This window comes from Bubalus bubalis, chromosome 21, assembly GCF_019923935.1.
Source record: "Bubalus bubalis isolate 160015118507 breed Murrah chromosome 21, NDDB_SH_1, whole genome shotgun sequence".
Taxonomy (NCBI): domain Eukaryota; kingdom Metazoa; phylum Chordata; class Mammalia; order Artiodactyla; family Bovidae; genus Bubalus; species Bubalus bubalis.
The window spans coordinates 16,825,244-16,843,848 of record NC_059177.1 but is presented as its reverse complement, the minus strand read 5'-3'; the positions used below and the strand labels follow the sequence as shown (position 1 = coordinate 16,843,848).

At 43.5% G+C, this 18,605-nt stretch overlaps 1 protein-coding gene and 1 long non-coding RNA gene across 8 annotated transcripts; one reads left to right on the top strand and one right to left on the bottom strand.

Annotated features, from left to right (window-relative positions):
- The first annotated feature begins 13 nt into the window (after positions 1-13).
- LOC123330931 lies at positions 14-1,524 on the top strand. The gene is made up of 2 exons (XR_006547214.1): positions 14-122; positions 1,290-1,524. It is a non-coding gene; the product is annotated as an uncharacterized LOC123330931 (long non-coding RNA).
- Positions 1,525-5,442: 3,918 nt separating this feature from the next.
- On the bottom strand, positions 5,443-18,571 carry CIDEC (cell death inducing DFFA like effector c). 7 transcript variants are annotated; one of them, XM_045163939.1, is made up of 8 exons: positions 18,380-18,571; positions 17,648-17,689; positions 16,431-16,837; positions 13,226-13,303; positions 12,191-12,344; positions 9,434-9,592; positions 9,165-9,349; positions 5,443-6,007 (listed from the first exon to the last, which is right to left on the bottom strand). In XM_045163939.1, exons 4-8 carry the CDS (start codon positions 13,276-13,278, stop codon positions 5,845-5,847), a joined length of 714 nt encoding a protein of 237 aa, XP_045019874.1. In that variant the 5' UTR covers positions 13,279-13,303; positions 16,431-16,837; positions 17,648-17,689; positions 18,380-18,571; the 3' UTR covers positions 5,443-5,844. The 7 variants fall into 7 exon arrangements, with proteins under 7 accessions (XP_045019874.1, XP_044789535.1, XP_044789532.1 ...); XM_044933600.1 differs by lacking the exon at positions 16,431-16,837; XM_044933597.2 differs by lacking the exons at positions 16,431-16,837; positions 17,648-17,689; positions 18,380-18,571 and adding an exon at positions 14,856-14,879.
- Between the last annotated feature and the right edge of the window lie 34 nt (positions 18,572-18,605).

Genomic DNA, 18,605 nt, shown 5'->3' with positions numbered 1-18,605 from the left:
CTGTCAATCGGAATAGCGAGGCTCCGAGTGGTGAGAAAGCGGAGCTTTGCTTTTGCCCGGGAAGGAAATGCAGAAGTTCACGATCTGTGATTTTGAGGAAACCGAAGCACAGAGCCGAGGAGGTATTTACTGCAGGTCAGAGGACCGGTCTTAGGACAAAGTCAGGTTTTCTGCTCCTCATTGCAATTCTTTGGAGTCTTTTGACTTAAAAAAAAAAAAAAAAAAAAAAAAAACCGCCACTGTGCACAATTTTGTAAGGCAAATTGGAAAAAACAAAATCCACACTCATTTGTCCCGTGAACCTGCTTCAAAGAATACAGCCTGGTGCATAATCCAAAAGGGGAAAAAAAAAAAAGGCCAAAGGCAGAAACAGGTTCACTACAACATTATTTATAAAGGTAAAAATAAATCTCAAAACTGTAAACAAATTGTCCTGTGATTAGATGCATAAGGACATAAATTCACCCATTCAACATGTTTTGAATGCTAACTCTATGCTATGCCTTGGCATCTGTGAATGGAAACAGATTAACAGAGGCAACTAAGATCCCTCATGCCAGGGCACGCAGCCAAAACAAAAACAAAAAAAAACTAAGCCAAAATATAAACGACTATGATTCATAAAACAAAAAAAAAAATTAAGTAATAAAAATAAGTAGAAGTAAAAGATTTTAAAAGACTGATTTTAGTTACATGACCTTTTGGGAAAGTCAGTGGTTGACAATGACAAGGGCTGGTGTGGGTGAGGGAATGAGAATCTACTAAAAATGGGCATAACAGAACTTTTTGGTATACAGTGATTACATATCTGTATGAATCTGCCAAAAACTTACTGAACTATATACCTTAAAAGGGTAGATTTTATTGTATGTAAATTATACCTCAAGAAACTTAATTTTTTAGATTCAAAGATTTAAGTAGTCAATTTTTAAAAATAATTTTTAAGTTGATGTGTTGTATTTTCATTTTTATTCAGTTCAAGAAGTTTTCTTTTTTTTCCGTTTGGCATTACGGAATGAAGGATCTTAGTTCCCTGAGCAGGGATCAAACACACCCCACTGCAGTGGAAGTGTGGAGTCTTTTAACCACTGGACTGCTGGGGAAGTTCCTAAATAGTCAATTTTTAAATAAATCTGCACAAATTCAGACAGGACTGACAAGAAATTTAGCAAGGATGCAAGTGATTTTATCTTGTTTGGGGCTCAGACATGAGTGTGCTGTGTCAAAAGGCCCTACGGTATTTTAGAACCTCTCTTCTGAAAGATCTCCTGTGCATTCATAATTTTCAGCCTGAATAAAGATGGAGGGACAGGACACAACTACTTTGCCGACAGCAGACCTCTCCTCCACTGGCCCAGCTTGGCCCCAGGAAGGGTGCTTCCCCAACTTGGACTGGCCCCTGGCCCTGCTTGAGGCTTGAGCTCCCTTGCTCTTTGGAATTTTCCCTCCACACGCCCCAGCCTCATCAAAGTCTGCCCTCTACTGTTCACTGCCTAAAACTGATGTGACTCTGTTAATCTCCAAGCTTCCAGAAGGAAAGAAAGAAACCTAATTTTCTCTAGGCTGAGAGGGCTCAGTGCAAAGAAACAGTAATCAGCCATTTAAGACTCACATGTGAAACTCAGATTGTCAGGAGGAAGGTAAGTTGGGGCAAATTCCAAATTTTAGCCATCCCCAGCCCAACTCAGTTTATGATTAACTTTGGACTGTGAAGAAGGCCTAGCGCCGAAGAATTGATGCTTTTGAACTGTGGTGTTGGAGAAGACTCTTGAGAGTCCTTTGAACTGCAAGGAGATCCAACCAGTCCATTCTGAAGGAGATCAGCCCTGGGATTTCTTTGGAAGGAATGATGCTAAAGCTGAAACTCCAGTACTTTGGCCACCTCACGTGAAGACTTGACTCATTGGAAAAGACTCTGATGCTGGGAGGGATTGGGGGCAGGAGGAGAAGGGGATGACAGAGGATGAGATGGCTGGATGGCATCACTGACTCGATGGACGTGAGTCTGAGTGAACTCCGGGAGTTGGTGATGGACAGGGAAGCCTGGCGTGCTGCAATTCATGGGGTCGCAAAGAGTCGGACACAACTGAGCGACTGATCTGATCACAAGAAGAGCAGGGAGGCCACAGCCTCAGCAAGAGTCGAAAGGGAATGGTTTCTGTGCTGATGTAAACATCATGCCTCATGCCAAAGGCCCACCCCATGGACCCAGGACAGCACTGAGCCAGCCTTCCTACCATAAATGCAAGAGCAGGAAAGCCCAGAATAGAAATGTTCTTAAAAAAAAAAAAAAAAGAAATGTTCTTTGCTAGCTCTGGCAGCTTCTCCTACACATGGCTGCAAGGTATGGGTTGGCTGCAGGGAATGGGTCAGCTGCCAGAAATAACTCTTTACACTTTAACTTTGGTAACATAGGCCTTTGTCTTAGTATTTAATACTAAATGCTGTGTCTAAGAGACACAGACTAAAGCACATTCACCTACAAACCTAGTCTTTCATGCTTGTCTTGTGTGAGTTTCCCAATACTGAAAAATGCCAGCTTACACTTGAGAAATTAATACTTTGTGGCTACCCAAGAGTGCATTTTGAAATCTTAAGATTGAGCGTTCTGAACACGAAAGAAAAACTGTCTAGCAAGGTAGGGAAGGCTTCGATGGAGAGTTCCATTGCAGCTTGACTAGTCCTGTCCCACTTGCACACTTAAAAGATTGTAATAAAATGTAACATTGAGAAATTAGAAGAGTGCCTTCATCCCACCCTCCCAATCAAAGCCCTTCTTTTTTAATTTTTTTTTTTTAAACTTGAAGTATAGTTGATTTCCAGGTGGCTCAGTGGTAAAGAATATGGTTGCCAATGCAGGAGACAAGAGTTTTATCCCTGAGTGGGAAAGATCTCCTGGAGCAGGAAATGGCCACCCACTCCAGTATTCACACCTGGAAAATTCCATGGACAGAGGAGCCTGGGGGCCCTCTGGGGCCCACAGGATCACAAAGATTTGGACACGATTGAGCACAAGCACATAGTTGATTTACAGTGTTGTGTTAGATTCTGCTGTACAGCAAAGTTATTCAACTTCATATATTTTGAAGAATACATATTATATATATATATATATATATATATATATATATATATATATCGGATTCTTTTCCATTGTGTGTTATTACAAGATATTGAATATAGTTCCCTGTGCAGTAGGACCTTGTCATTTATCTGTTTTATATATCTGTATATAAGTATCTGTTAATCCCAAACTTTGCGTTTATCCCTTCCCACCTTTACCTTAACCGTAAATGGGTTTTCTTTTTTAAAATGTCATTTATTTTTTTGGCTACACTGGGTCTTTGTTGCTGGTTGCTGTCTTTCTCTAGTTGCAGTGCAAGGCATTCTGACTGCGGTGGCTTCTCTTGTTGCAGGGCACAGGCTAGACGGTGCCCTGGCTCAGTAGTTTCAGCTCTTGGTCTCTAGAGGGCTGGCTCAGTAGTTGTGGCACAGGGGCTTAGTTGCCCCTAGCCTGTGGAATCTTCCTGAACCAGATTCCAGGCCTTGTCCCCTGCATCGGCAGGCAGATTCTTAACCCCTGGATCACCAGGCAAGTCCATAAGTTTGTTTTCCATGCCTGTAGATCAGTTCGTTTTGTAAATAAGTTCATTTATATTATGTTTTTAGATTTCACATATAAGTGATATCATAATATTTTTCTCTGTCTGACTTCACTTAGTATGGTAATCTCTAGGTCCATCCATGTGGCTACAAATGGCATTATTTCATTCTTTTTTATGGCCGAGTAGTATTCCATTTTATGTATATACCACATCTTTATCCATTCATCTACTGATGGTTACTTAGGTTGCTTCCATCCCTTGGCTATTGTAAACAGTGCTGTTATGAACATAGGGGTACATGTATCTTTTCAAATTTTCTATCTTTTCCAGATGTATGCCCAAGTGGGATTGCTGGATGATATGGTAACTTTATTTTTAGTTTTTAAAGTGAAGTGAAGTGAAAGTTGCTCAGTTGTGTCCAACTCTTTGCGACCCCATGAACTATACAGTCCATGGAATTCTCCAAGCCAGAATACTGGAGTGGGTAGCCTTTGCCTTCTCCAGAGGATCTTCCCAATCCAGGGATCAAACCCAGGACTCCTGCATTGCAGGCAGATTATTTATCAGCTGAGGCACAAGGGAAGCCCAAGAATACTGGAGTTGGTAGCCTATCCCTTCTCCAGCGGATCTTCCTGACCCAGGAATCGAACCCTGGGAATCCCTTAGTAAGAAAACCTCCATACTGTTCTCCATAATGACTGCACAGTTTACATTCCCACCAACAGTGTAGGAGGGTTCCCTTTTCTCCATACTCTCTCCAGCATTTATATTTGTAAACTTGTTGATGATGACTGTTCTGATTGGTGTGAGGTGATACCTCACTGTAGTTTTGATTTGCATTTCTCTAATAGTTAGCGATGTTGAGCATCTTTTCATGTGCCTATTCGCCATATGTATGTCTTCTTTGGAGAAATATTTGTTTAGATGTTCTCAATTTTTTATTTTTTTTTATGTTGAGCTGTATGAACTGTTTGTATATTTTGGAGATTAAGCCTTTGTTGGCCTCATTGTTTGCAAATATTTTCTCCCATTCCAGAGGTTGTCTTTTCATTTTGTTTATTGTTTCCTTTGCTGTGCAAAAGCTTTTGAGTTTAATTAGGTCCCATTTGTTTATTTTTGCTTTTATTTTTGTTACTCTAGGAGATGGATCCAAAGAAAATATTGCTGTGTTTTATGTCAAAGAGTGTTCTGCCTATGTTCTCCTCTAGAAGTTTTATAATGTCCAGTCTTATATTTAGGTCTTTAATCCATTTTGAGTTGACTTTTGGGTATAGTATTAGAGAATGCTCGTATTTTGTTCTTTTACATGGAGCTGTCTAGTTTTCCTAGCACCACTTAATGAAGACACTGTCTTTTCTCCATTGTATATTCTGACTTCCTTTGTTAAGGATTAATTGACTGTAGGTGTGCAGGTTTATTTCTGGGCTCTTTATTCTGTTCCATTGATCCCTGTATCTGTTTTTGTGCCAGTGCTGTGCTGTTTTGATTACTGTAGCTTTGTAGCATTGTCTGAAGTCTGGGAGGGTTATGCCTCCAGCTTTATTCTTTTATTGCTTTGGCAATTCTAGGTCTTTGGTTGTTCCCAATCAAAGCCCTCTGGTAGGCAAATTTGTTTGAAAACTGTCACTTACCATCTTGCTTACACAGTCTACTTAAGTCTAGCACTAGTTTCAGAATTAACTGCAATTTTGTTTTTGTTTTTTTTTTGTGCAAAAATTGCTGTTTCCTATAACCCCACATTATGGAGAATGGTTTGACAACAGAGTTCTCTCTTCCCTTAGACCTTTCCAGACAGAACCCTACTCTGACCTTGCAAAGAACAGAAGCACAGAAAAAGTATCAGCATATATAGTTTATTGTGACCTCTCTAATATCTTACAGCAGTGGGTTGATGGTTCACTCAGGAGCATTTGGGATGGGAGGCCGGGAGGCAGGCAGTGTAATGAAAGTGTAGCACGTGAAGACAGCTTGCTGAGGGGCAGCCTTCCTGCCATTGCCTGCTAGTGACTAGTCTTAGTCCGCTAAGCTACCTGGGGCAGGAAGGAGCCAGGCCAGGCCAAGAGCCCTCCGTTCTCTTTCAGCTGGCCCAACCCAGGTTTCAGGCCCTTCCCCCCACTTCATCATTCATGGTCCCGTAGAGCTGAGGGAGATCTGGGAAGGTAAGAAGCTCTCTAGCTGCCAGGCTTGTGGGTGCTACCGGCTGAGCACAGGCTCCCCAGTCTGGTCCTTGGCTGGGCTTTCACTGCAGCATCTTCAGACTGGTTGGGATGAGGGATGCGGCTTTGCTCTTGGGGGGCTGTCCCTGCTCTGTGGCATCCAGGAGCTGCTGCAGGTAACAGGAGGTGCCGAGCAGCATGTGGCCTGTGGCCCGCATGCTGAAGAGGGCCCAGCGGAGAGCTTCCCTGGGTGGAATGCGAAGGCATTAGGGTCAAAACACCAAGAAAACCCCTTCCTGCCTCTTCTAAATGCCTGTTCCCCCAGGCTGCGTTTCATAAACTGTAGAGTGAGGTGCAAATGGAACAGATGTTGCCTTCCCTCAGCAGATGGGACAGGGTCTGCCTTAACTGAGATGTCTGCGTATTCTCCTGCAAAATTCAAGCTCCTTTAGTCTTTCTAATACTGTTGATAACTTTGGATCAGCCAGATGGATCTGCGTCACATGACTCTGCCCATTCACCACCTCTGTTCTAGAGGGAAGTGTTACCAAGATGTTTGCAATCTAGGTAGTTTTCAGAGTGCTGGATGTGAAGATCTCCCTGCCTGGTGCTGTAGTGCACTGAGAGCGGAACTCCAGTCACACAGGCTTGAGTTCTCATCCAGTCTCATTAGCTGTGACAAGCTTGGCAAACTGCTAAAGCTCTGAGCTGCAGCACCCTCATCTGTGTCACACCACTTTGATCGCACACAGGGCTAAGGAGGTTGAAATAATATAAATTATTTAATACAGGGCCTGATGTGTAGAAGAACAGGGGAGACATGGGGTCAAGACTAGGTGGTTGAATGCTTGACTAACCAAATTCTTATCCAAATCTGTTTGAAAGAGGGTTATACGGGTGTCTAGTCCTAGCGGGGAGAAGAAAACAAAAGGAAAATGCATTCTTCCTGGCTGATATTAAAATCTGTCTTCTGTTAACCTTCATTCAATAAATGAACTTATGATTGAGGTGGAGTGGGACAGTTCAAACCATGAACATCTGTACCTGAAAATCCTTCAGAAATTTAAAGGCTGTACCTGAGAAGAATACCTATTTCTCAGATTAGAGATCTGAGGCTTCAGACTAGCCGTCTGGACATAGATAGGAATGAAATTCTGACACATGCTACAATATGGACTTTGAAAACATGACGCTAAGTGAAATAAGCCAAACACCAAAGGGCAAGTATTGTATGATCCCACTTACATAAGTTACCTAGAATAAGAAAATTAACAGAGACAGGAGAACAGAGCTAAGTATGGCTGGGCAGGGTGGACGTAGAGAGCTAGTATTTAATGGATACAGAGTTATAGTTTGGGATGATGAAAAGTTCTGGAAATGTATGTACAAGTGACCATTGCACAATATTATGAAAGCAGAGACATCACTTTGCCAACAAAGGTTCGTCTAGTCAAGGCTATGATTTTTCCTGTGGTCATGTATGGATGTGAGAGTTGGACTGTGAAGAAGGCTGAGTGCCGAAGAATTGATGCTTTTGAACTTTGGTGTTAGAGAAGACTCTTGAGAGAGTCCCTTGGACTGCAAGGAGATCCAACCAGTCCATTCTGAAGGAGATCAGCCCTGGGATTTCTTTGGAAGAAATGATGCTAAAGCTGAAACTCCAGTACTTTGGCCACCTCATGCGAAGAGTTGAGTCATTGGAAAAGACTCTGATGCTGGGAGGGATTGAGGGCAGGAGGAGAAGGGGACAACAGAGGATGAGATGGCTGGATGGCATCACTGACTCGATGGACGTGAGTCTGGGTGAACTCCGGGAGTTAGTGATGGACAGGGAGGCCTGGCATGCTGTGATTCATGGGGTCACAGAGAGTCGGACACGACTGAGCGACTGAACTGAACTGAACTGACTTAATGTTACTGAATTTTATACTTTAAAAAAAAGTGGTTAAAATGCTAAACTTTATGGTATGTATATTTTACCACCATTAAAGAAAAAAACACTTGCTGACACCCCTAAACCATTCCAGAGATTCCAGCTTGCTATCGTTCTTATTTTTCGGTACCAATACGCCTACTGTGTTTAGGTCAGAGTCCCACTTCCCCTAGATGGACTGAGTTTAAAGACTGAAACTTCTTGCTCTAGATTTTGCAACCTGCAGTCTGTTGGCAACAAGCCCAGATCAAGAGGGAAGATGATACGGGACAGGAGGAAAATGGAACTTCTTGCCACAGAACCAGGCCTGAGCCTGCCGCTGAGTGTCGTCTCTGGCAGGCAGACCACAGCCTCAGGTCCCTCATGTGGAGACTGGAAATGCAGAGAAGACACTCGGAAAGCCAAGAAGGTCTGGTATGCTCTAGCCTCATACCTTCTGGCAGAACTCTGGAGACCCAGAATAGGATTTCTCAGCAGCCCACTGTGAATGATGATTCATATGTATCTTCATTGCTTCTCCCATTATTTGAATTATTGCTGTGTTACCAGCTGATACAGCATTTGCCAAGGAACTGGAGGCTACAAAAATTCTTGCCCTCTGGGAGCTTGCTCTGACATATTGTTTATCCCTGTGTCTCTAGCTCACAGCATAGGGTCAGGCACTTAGAGACTGCTCAGTAAACACTAAATGAAGCAACTGGGGAGAAGTGGCATCTGTCACAACTAACTGGCAAGAGGCCAGCTTTGTGGTTTTGAACTAGTTGGCTACATTTGCTTAATGGGGTAAGAGTTCTCTAGAGCACCACTTTGGAGCAACTGAATTTGGGAACCACCGCCATAACTGTACTTTAATAACATAGTCCCATGCTTCCTTCAATACTCGATTAGACTTTCAAAAGTAAATAAGATTTTTTTGAAGTTTATTAGAAATATAAATGACTATTACCTATAAACGGCAGATTAATTCTGATCTATGGAAGGACAGTTAGTTCATCCCTTCCACACCCATGGCTAAATCCAGGTTTGTATTTATAAATTTAGCTCAGCATTCGTAATGAATCTATACATGGGTGGGATTTTGAACTGATTGTAACTTCTTGCTGGTTCTCTCCTTAATTGGGTTCAGTAAGATTATTGACACATTCACTTTTTAAAAGTTGATTAGAAGATTTCTTAGGAAAAGTTACTACTTTAGCTGAAAAATAATTAGTTGTTATAGTGGAAGATGATGAGGAAAGCTAAATGTATCCAGATTCCACCAGCAGGAGTGTATGAATCCCTTTGGTATACACTGCTATAAACTAAAACGTGACTGCAGCCATGAAGTCCTAGACAAATGCTGACTGTCATGGTTTGTCAGCATCGACACCAGCCCCAGGCTCCCAGAAGGCTGAGGGTGCATGGGAGAAGCTAGGGCCACTCCCATTGCTGTGTACCCACCCCAGCCCCAGCTAATGCCAGTTCACTCACTTCATGATGCGCTTGGCCCCGGAACAGTGCAGATCATAGGAGAGGGAGTATGTGCCATAGAGAGTTGCCTTCACGTTCAGGCAGCCAATGAAGTCCTGTGGGTTCACCTTGTATAGGTCAAAAGTTACTCGGGCCACATCGATCTTGGCAGGCTTGTCGGAGAGGGCGAGCTGGTACCTAGTGCTCTGCATCAAGACAAGCATGTGGTTGGCATCCCTCAAGGATTTCTCCTAAGCTCCCAATATTCTCCCACGCAGGTGGGATATCACCTGTTCTGATGGGGGCTGCCATTTCTGCCCCTTGTGGAGGACCATGAATACAGTGTCATCTGCCAGGGATTGGAAATACTCTTCTGTCTCTACAGTTGTGCCATCTTCCTCCAGCACCAGGAAGAAAGGCTTGTACGCCAGCATCAGGGTATCCCGGACCTGGAGAATAAGGTAAGTGATGCTCTTGCCATCCTATGTAGCCACAGAGCCGGTTTGGGGAAGACCCAAACCAGCTGTCAGGGACAGAATGAGTGGGCCGGGTTTTATGGGATGGGACTGAAACCCAGGGCTCTGGCTGTGGGGTCACCATCCAAAGAACCTATGTCATGGTATTCCTTATCTGACTTCATGGCTAATATTCTAGAATAGTGCTGTCCAATAAAAATATAATGGGAGTCACATATATAACTTTTAATTGAGATATAATTCACATGTCATAAAACTCACTCTTTGAAAAGTACACAATCCAGTGGTTTTTCTGTATTCACAAAATTCTGCAGCTATCACCACTATCTAATTTCAAAACATTTTCAATCCCATTTTTACTCAAAGAGAAACCTAGTACCCATTAACTGTTACTCATCATTTCCTCACCCTTGGCAGCCTCTCCTCTTCTTTCTGTCTCTATGGATCTGTCTGTTCTGGACATTTCATATAAATGGCTTCTTTCACTTAGCAAGTTTTCAAAGTTAATCTGTGTTTCAGCATGATCATTTACTTTTTTATGGCTGAATAATATTCCACTAAATAAATATGCTACATTTTTAATCCATTCTTCAGTTGATGAACATAGAGGTTGTTTCTACTTTGTGAGTATCATAAATAATGGTGCTTTGCACCTTCATGTACACATTTTTGTGTGACATATCTTCTCAAGTTTCCTGGATATATACCTAGCATTGGAATTTCTGGGTCATGTAATAACTCTATGTTTACTCTTCTTAGAGAACTACCAACGTGTTTTTCAAAGCAGTTGCATGATCTAATATTCCCACTAGCAACTTCTCCACATCCCTATCAACACTTGGTATTGTCTGTCTTCATTTTAGCCATTCTAATGTTATGAAGTGTTTTTTATTTGCATTTTCCTAATGACTAAGGATGTTGAGCATCTTTTCATGTGTTATTAGCCATTTGTACATCTTCTTTGGAAAAACATCTATTCTGATTTTTTGCCCATTTTCAAGTAGATCCTCTTTTAAGAGTTCTTTATATATTCTTGATACTAGACCCTTATCAGATACGTGATTTGCAAATATTTTCACCCATTCTGTGGATTATCTTTTCATTTTTTTGTTAGTGTCCTTTGATGCACAAAAGTTCTTAATATTGATTAAGTCCAACTTTTTCTCTTTGGTTGCTTTGAGGTTTGGTGCCATATCTAAGAAACCAAGGTTATGTACTCTTATTCCTATGTTTTCTTCTAAGGATTTTATAGTTTTAGCTCTGCATTTAGGTGTTTGATCCACTTTGAATTAATTTTATACATAATATGAGGGAGGGATCCAACTCAGTTCTTTGGCATTTGCATAGCCCATTGACTACCCTTTCTCCATGGAATAACCTTGGCATTCTGTCAAAAATCAATTGACCACAGATACATGGATTTATTTCTGGACCTTCAGTTATATTCACTTGATTTGTATGTATTATGGGCTAAATGGTATCCCTGTGACTTTCATATATTGAAGTCCTAATCCCAGTACCTCAGAATGTGACTATAACTGGAGATAGAGTCTTTACAGAAGTAATTACATTAAAGTGAGGCATTAGAGCGGGCCCTAACCCTAATGTGACTTTAAGAAGGAAAGGTGTCTCTATAAGAAGGAACAATTAGGGGCTTCCCTGGTGACTCAGTGGTAAAGAATCCGCCTGCCAGTGCAGGAGGCACAAGTTCGATCCTTGGTCCGGGAAGATCCCACATGCTGTGGGACAACTAAGCCCATGCACCACAACTATCAAGTCTCAGCTCTTGAGCCCGGAAACTGCAAATACTGAGCCCATGTGCCGCAGCTGCTGAAGCCCAGGCACCCTAGAGTCCATGCTGTGCAACAAGAGAAGCCATGACAATGAGAAGCCTGCACATCACAGCTAGTGAGTAACTCCTGCTTGCCTCAATTAGAGAAACCCCTGCGCAGCAACAACAACCCAGCATAGCCAAAAGTGAATAAATAAATAATTTTTTTTTTTTAAAGAAAGAATGACTAGGACAAGTTACTCCCAACCAAGTGGAGGGGGAGCATGGAAATGGGGAAGGGTGTCATTCTTGCCACTGTTACTCCAACCCACAAGTATTATGTGTCCTTGGTTTCCTCTCTGGAACCTTACTGATCAATAGTTTTTTTGTTTTTGTTTTTTTTCAATTTAAAAAAGTTCTTTTTCTCCACACCAAGGGGCATGTGGGATCTTTCCCCCTCCAGGGATTGAACCCAGGCCCCCTGCATTGGAAACACAGTCTTAACCACTGGACCACCAGGGAAGTCCAAGATTTCCTTTCTGATGGCAACTTCAATAGGCTGGTGGTGCCTGTCTGGAGTCTTGTCTGTCTGGTGACAGGAGTACATTATCATCTGATGGTAGTACATTATCATCTGATACTAACAATAGGCCAGAGGTATTTTTCAGAGCATATTTTTCTTATGAACTCCATCCCTACTGAAGTCCTACCTCATGATACCAAGGCCAGAGGCAGCTGTCAGGGCCAGCTCTCAACCAAGGTCCCCATGGTGAGCTGTGCGAAGGCAGGCCCGTCCCTACCTTGACATGGAGGTCATCAAGACTGTGCGCCATGATGCCCTTCCTCACACTCCGGTCAGCAGTGGTTACTCTGCAGGGCCGGGCCCTGGGGGCCTCTGCACTGGGCTCCGACAGCTGCTGCTGGGTCACCACCGAAGTGCTCACTGCCATGTACCTGGGAGCCATGTGGAGCATCAGCATGAGCTGTCCGCTGCCTTCCAGCTCTCACCCCACCACAGGGTAACTCACTCCCCAGTTCTCTAGGCTCAGCTTAGGATGCTCCTCTTCCCCTACCATCCACCCAGTCTGCTCTGCATAGTCTTCCTTAAAAGCCTGCTGGATCAGTGCATCTTAAACTTTAGTGGACACATATGTCCCCTGGGGATCTTGTTAAAATGCAGGCTCTGATTCAGTAGGTCTGGGTGAGGTCTGTGATGTTACATATGTAATGAGTTCCCAAGTGACATTGATGCTGCTGGGTCTCAGACCATGACAAGTAGCCAGTGACAGAAGATGGCCCAACCTCTGCCCAATTACCACTTTCCTCTCTCTGCCTCCTTCTTATCATCTGTAATGTGAGATGAAATGGCAAAACTGAGGTCAGTATAAGAGTTTTGAACTCAGATACACAATGGAGAACCAAAGGACTGCAGGGAACCTAGGTTTTGAAGTCAGGCAGACCCAAGTTCAAATCTTGGCTTCACTACACATTTGCTCCAAGAGAGCGCCCACCCTGTGCCTCAGTTTCCCTGCCTATTAATCGGGCAAAATAATCCCCGCTTCTCAAAGTTGTGGTGAATTTTAAGTGAGCTTAAGAATCAAAATCTCAAGCAGTGTCTCCCTGTTTCTACTTAGGGTGTGATATGAGGATTGGGAGAAGGCAGCAGCCTTAATATCTCCTGGGGAATTGTGGAAGGATCCTACTCCAGACCTCCTGAATCAGCATCCGAATTTGAACAAGATGCCAAGGTGACTTACATGGCCATCGAGGTTGCAGAACGTCTGCCCTACAGAGCACGTTAGCTCCCCTTCTCTTCCCCAGCTGGCTTTCCTCACCTGGAGAGGGACTTAGGGTAGAGAAGGCTGAGGGACTTCATGGCGTATTCCATCCTTGTCAGCTGGATAGTGTTGGGCCTGGAAAGCAAGCAGAGATAGCCCATTGTGAGGGATGAGCAGCTTCTCTCTCTCTTTTCTTTTTTTTTTTAATGTTATTTTGGCTACCCCACTGGGCATGTGGGATCTTAGTTCCCTGATTAGGAATCGAACCCCACCCACTCTGCAGTGGAAGTTGGGAGTCTTAAACAATGGATGCCAGGGAAGTCCTCTCTTGTTTTTTGAAACAGTGCAACCCCACCTCCATCCATCAGGCCTCCACTCTGGTTTCCCCTCGCAGCTCATACACACCTCCCCCAGCCCTTCTCCTGTCCAACCCCAGTAGACCACCATGACCAAGTTGGAGACCCCCTCAGTGCGCAGGCTCAGCCCCCCTCAGCAGCCATGCCTCCCTCCCCGGTACCACCCACTCCGTATTTCTCTGACCCCTGGTTCCAGTCACACTGATCAGGGATCCCAAGTCGAAGTGAAGAGGCCCTGCTCAGCTAGTTTCCGTCCTTGGGGACAGAGTCCACTTTACGCTGGCAGGAGGCTAGTCACACCACCTCACAGTGCTGGGGACCTTCCCTCACCTGTCGTCCAGAGACCTCCCAGGCAGGCACCCGGCAGACTAAGCCTGCTCTTTCCATTGGGTCCTTGAGCAATCCAAACCCCTCCTGAGGCTTCCCACTGGCCAAAGGGACTTTCTACCATGGTGGGTTCTATATCCGTTCTAATACTGGAGCTGCTACCCTAACATGGCTATTGAGCACTTGAAGTGTGGCTAGTATGACTGAGAAGCTGGATTTTTAATCTTATTGAATGTTAACTGGTTTAGATACACACAACCACCAGGGCTGCGGGCTGCTGGCAGCCATCCTGGGCAGCACAGCTCTAGCCGATAGCCCTGGGCTGACCTGCCAGCCCTTCTCTCCTGAGCCTGCCCGACCCAGGCCTTCCTGAAGCCAGTTCCTCCACCAGCAGTGCCTCCCTCCAGCCCAGGGCTAAACCTTTGCAGCCTTGAAGACTGAGTTTCACTGCATTCTGTGATTGCTCACAGAATTTCCCCTCCATCCTGCTACTTCCTTCTTCCCAGCCAGGTGGGCCTTAGTGTCCGCTTCTGCCACACTCCCTCCAACTTCTCCCTGGGTGCCTCACCCTGAAATGTTCTCCTGTTCCCACCCCAGCGCAGACCGGGCCTGGTGCAGAGCAAGGGGCTCAAGGAGTATATGGAGCACAGGCCCCTCCCTAGTCTTTCCTTTTGACAATGTGGGGGTCTCCAGCCTGACTGTGAAAGCCCTCTGCCCTGACTTAGCACTTTGCCCTTCAGCTTGCTCCAGCCTCACTCCTCACCCCCAATCACAAAACTGCCAAGCCCCACCTCACCTGTTCTCTAGGAGCCAAAACCAAACCCAAACAAAAAAACCCAGAATATAAAACTCCTTACCTCCAGCTCACAGCCTCCTAACCTTCCAGTCCTGCCCTGCTCAGCCCAACCCTCCCTCTACTTTATTTCCAGCTCTGAGGGCAGCCCCTCCCCTGGCCTTCAGCCCTAGCTGGAAGAGAGCATGGGCACTGAGTGTGCGGCTCTTACCCTTGGGATGGTAGGCCAGCCTCACTTCCAGAAAAAGCCAGAAAGGAAGGGTATAGGCGTGTTTTGAAAGCTTTGGGGCAGGGTATGGCCCAGAACATGGCATTGGGCACAGAGGGCACAGGAAACAGGCCAATCTGAATTGTGATCCCCGCTCTACTTGTGTCAGCTGTTTGAGTGTAGACAAGTTGCCTTAACCTCCCGGAGCCCCAGTCTCTCACCTGTTCAACAGGGATCCTGTCTTAAAGGGTTAAGGTAAGGATTTGTATTAATACAAGTGAAGGGCTTTGCAACAGAGATACTTAATAGATATAAACAAATATTGGTGTTACTGATAACGTAATTATTTAATAATAGCAGAGGATTTAATAATAATAATTAACACCAGCTGAAATGTGTAGTGCTTAAGAATAAGATCCGTGACCCAGCAATTCTACGTATACATAATATTTGGAGTTATATTTGAAGTTCCAAGGGAAATGAAAATCTATATCCACACAAAAACTTATACACGAATGTTCATAGTGTTATTCATAACAGGCAAAATGTAGAAACAACCCATATGTTTGCCTTAAAAAGTGTTCATAAGAAATGTGTTTCCATAAATGGAATATTATTTGTCAATCAAAAGGATATACGCTGCTACAGTACATCAATGAACATCGAACACGTGCAAAGTGGAAGAAGCCAGTCACAAAAGATCACATACTAATATATGTTTGTATCATCTCATTTGTATGAAATGTCCAGAATAGGCAAAATCATAAGGACAAAAAATTAATCAGTGGTTGTTTAGAGCTGTGGCTGGGGAATGGAGAGGGAATGGGGATTGTTAGTGGGTATGGGGTTTCTCTTAGGGGACACAAAAAATGTTTTAATTTATTAATCTAATCCCAGTCTATTTTGGTGATTGCACCAAGTCTATTTGGAGGTTACACAGCCCTGCAAATATAATAAAAACCAATGGATTGTACTCACCTAAGTGTGTATAGTATATGAATTCTCTCTCAATAAAGCTGTTTTAAAAAAAGGGGTTCAACCTCGTCTTTCTTTTAATGATAGATTTTTCACACTAGTGAGTCAGAATCACATGGAAGGTTTGTTAAAAATCAGATTGCTGGGCTTCATCGCAGTTTCTGACTCAGTATGTCTGGGGTGGGGCCTAAGAATGTATATTTCTGATTACATGGTGATGTTCCAAGGTTCAAGGTGATGCTGAAGCTGTGGCTACTTAGGGACCCCATTTTGAAAACCAGCAGCCAGCACTAGCTGTGTGATATAACTCATCTAAGCTTCAGTTAGATCTGACCAATAGGGATTAAAAATAGCTCCTGCCCCTTGGGTGGTCATGAAGAATAATCATGAAAAGTACTTGATTCAAAGCTTAGTGCACCCTTCAGGCTCAAAAAATAGCTATCATCATCATCATCTTATTACTTACATCTAAATCCTTCCCTAGAGAAGCTTGCAGACAACCATTATTCATTCACTCAGCAAATACTTATTAGGCATTTACTGTATACTACCCCTCCTTGGGGCTGAGAATACAGCAGGAAACAAGACAACCTTGTCACATACTTAAAGGAGCTGATATTCCTGGAAGAAGGAGGCACTCAGACCATGAACAAATATGCAGATAATCAAGATGGTTTCAGAGAATGATGTTCTCGGAAGAAAACAACACAAAGTGATGTGACAGCAACTGGCTGGAGAGCTAGATTGGCTTATGGACTCAGGAAAGACTCAGAGGTGAGCTTTCAGCTAAATGATGACTGGTGAGAAGTCACTCTTTTGAAGATCTGAAGTGTCTTGGTCTGTTTGGGCTGCTATTCAGAAAACCATAAATTGGTGACTTATAAACACCAGAAGTTTACTTCTCGTAGTTCTGGAGGCTGACAAGTCCAAGATCAAAGTGTTGGTAGTTCGGTGTCTGGTGAGGACCCTCTTCCTGGTTCCCAGACACTGTCTTCTCTCGGTGTCCTCACCTGGTAGAAGAAGCAAGGGAATCTCTTTCATAAGGACACTAATCCCACCTCCTGAGGCTTTCCTGTTGGCTAGTGGTGAAGAATCTGCCTGCCAGATTCCAGAGAGCCTGGTGGACTACAGTCCATGTGGTCACAAAAGAGCTGGACACGATTTAGCAACTAAAGGACAATCCCACCTCCCCAAAATCCTACCTCCAAATACCATCACATTGGGGATTAGGTTTCAACATACAAATGGGTGTGGAGCAGGGGGTCACAAACATTCAGTCTATTGTGTTCCTGGGACTGGAAGCCAGTCTTTTGAAGTGCTGGGGTGGGTGGGGGCATTCAAGCAAAGGAAACATCAGTGCAAAGGATTTGAGAAGGGAATGGGCAGGGTGAGAGGACAGGAACACAAATCACTAAACTTGAAGCAGACTAAGAGCAGAAGAAAAGTACTGATACTTCAGGGAAGACGTTCTGGGGAAACCGTTAGGGCCCCTCCCTAGAACATTCATGCCTCAAATATTTATTGAACATCCAGCATGTGCTTAGTGTCTCATGATAAGCCAATGGATGACTCAGAGGCAGTCTGGAAAATCGTGGAAAGCACACACAGAAAAGACAGAGATAAGCACAAGCTAAAGCCAGAGGGGTGGGGCGGGGGCAGTGAAGAATTGCTGAGTGACCCTGAGGAGTCTTCACGGTGCTTAGAAGAGGATGATTTTGGATTATTTGGAATTTATTACTCAGAAAGTACTTCTTGAGTTTTATCCTTTGCCAAACACATGGGTTGATGACTCAGTTCATATCTATCTCTTTAGAGCTCACCTCTAGTTGCACAGGCAGATTTCTGAGCATGGTTCTCCAATGCTGAAATGCATAAAATTATTTGATCACCTTGGAGGACTCTAGTTACGACTCAAAATTGAGAAGCAAAAAAAGGAAAAAAGATTATATATTCAACCATATTAAAAAACTATTCTAAAAAAAAAAAAACCAAAAAAAAAACTATTCTGCATCTTAAACTTGTAACACCATGAATAAAGTCAAAAGACATACAATACACAGGAAAAATATATGGCAACTAATATTAGAGACTCTCTCTCTGCTATCTATATAAATCAACAAGACCAACAATGCAGTAGAAAAAATGGACAAAGAATATGAACACTGTTCAGGGAAATGAAATGCCAATGACTCAACATATGAAAAGATGCTTCAGTTTTTTTCAGTAAATGTAATTTTGAAATTCTTATTTTATGTATTTTTTCTTGTGGTAAAATGCACATAAAATTAACAATTTTTAAGTGTATAGTTAAGTGGCATGAAGTTATTTACACAGTTGTGCAACCATCACCACATTCACCTCCAGAACTGTTTTCATCTTTCTCATGTCTGTACCCATGAAGCAAGTCCCCATTCCTTCGCCTCCCTCCCTCCCCCAAGTCCTTGGCTACCACTGCTCTGCTTTCTGCCTCTACCTAATTTCTTTCATGGCCTTGACATTTTTAAAAAGTATACTCCAGTTACTTTGTAGAATGTCCCTCAATTTGAACTTACCTGTCCGTCTCTTCATGATTAGATTCTGGCCAATTATTTTGGGCAGAAATATCAAATAAGCTATCAGCTTTCCTGATAGCTCAGTTGATAAAGAATCCACCTGCAATGCAGGAGACCCCTGTTCGATTCCTGAGTTGGGAAGATCCGCTGGAGAAGTGATAGGATGCAGTATTCTTGGGCTTCCCTTGTGGCTCAGCTGGTAAAGAATCCGCTCGCGATGCGGGAG

Excerpts from the sequence above, each read along its gene's own strand:
- CIDEC (XM_045163939.1), bottom strand. The coding sequence starts at position 13,278 with ATGGAATACGCCATGAAGTCCCTCAGCCTTCTCTACCCTAAGTCCCTC. Across the intron at positions 9,593-12,190 it reads TTGATGACCTCCATGTCAAG|GTCCGGGATACCCTGATGCT; the intron begins GTAGGGACGGGC and ends CTTATTCTCCAG. Across the intron at positions 6,008-9,164 it reads GGGGCCAAGCGCATCATGAA|GGAAGCTCTCCGCTGGGCCC; the intron begins GTGAGTGAACTG and ends CATTCCACCCAG.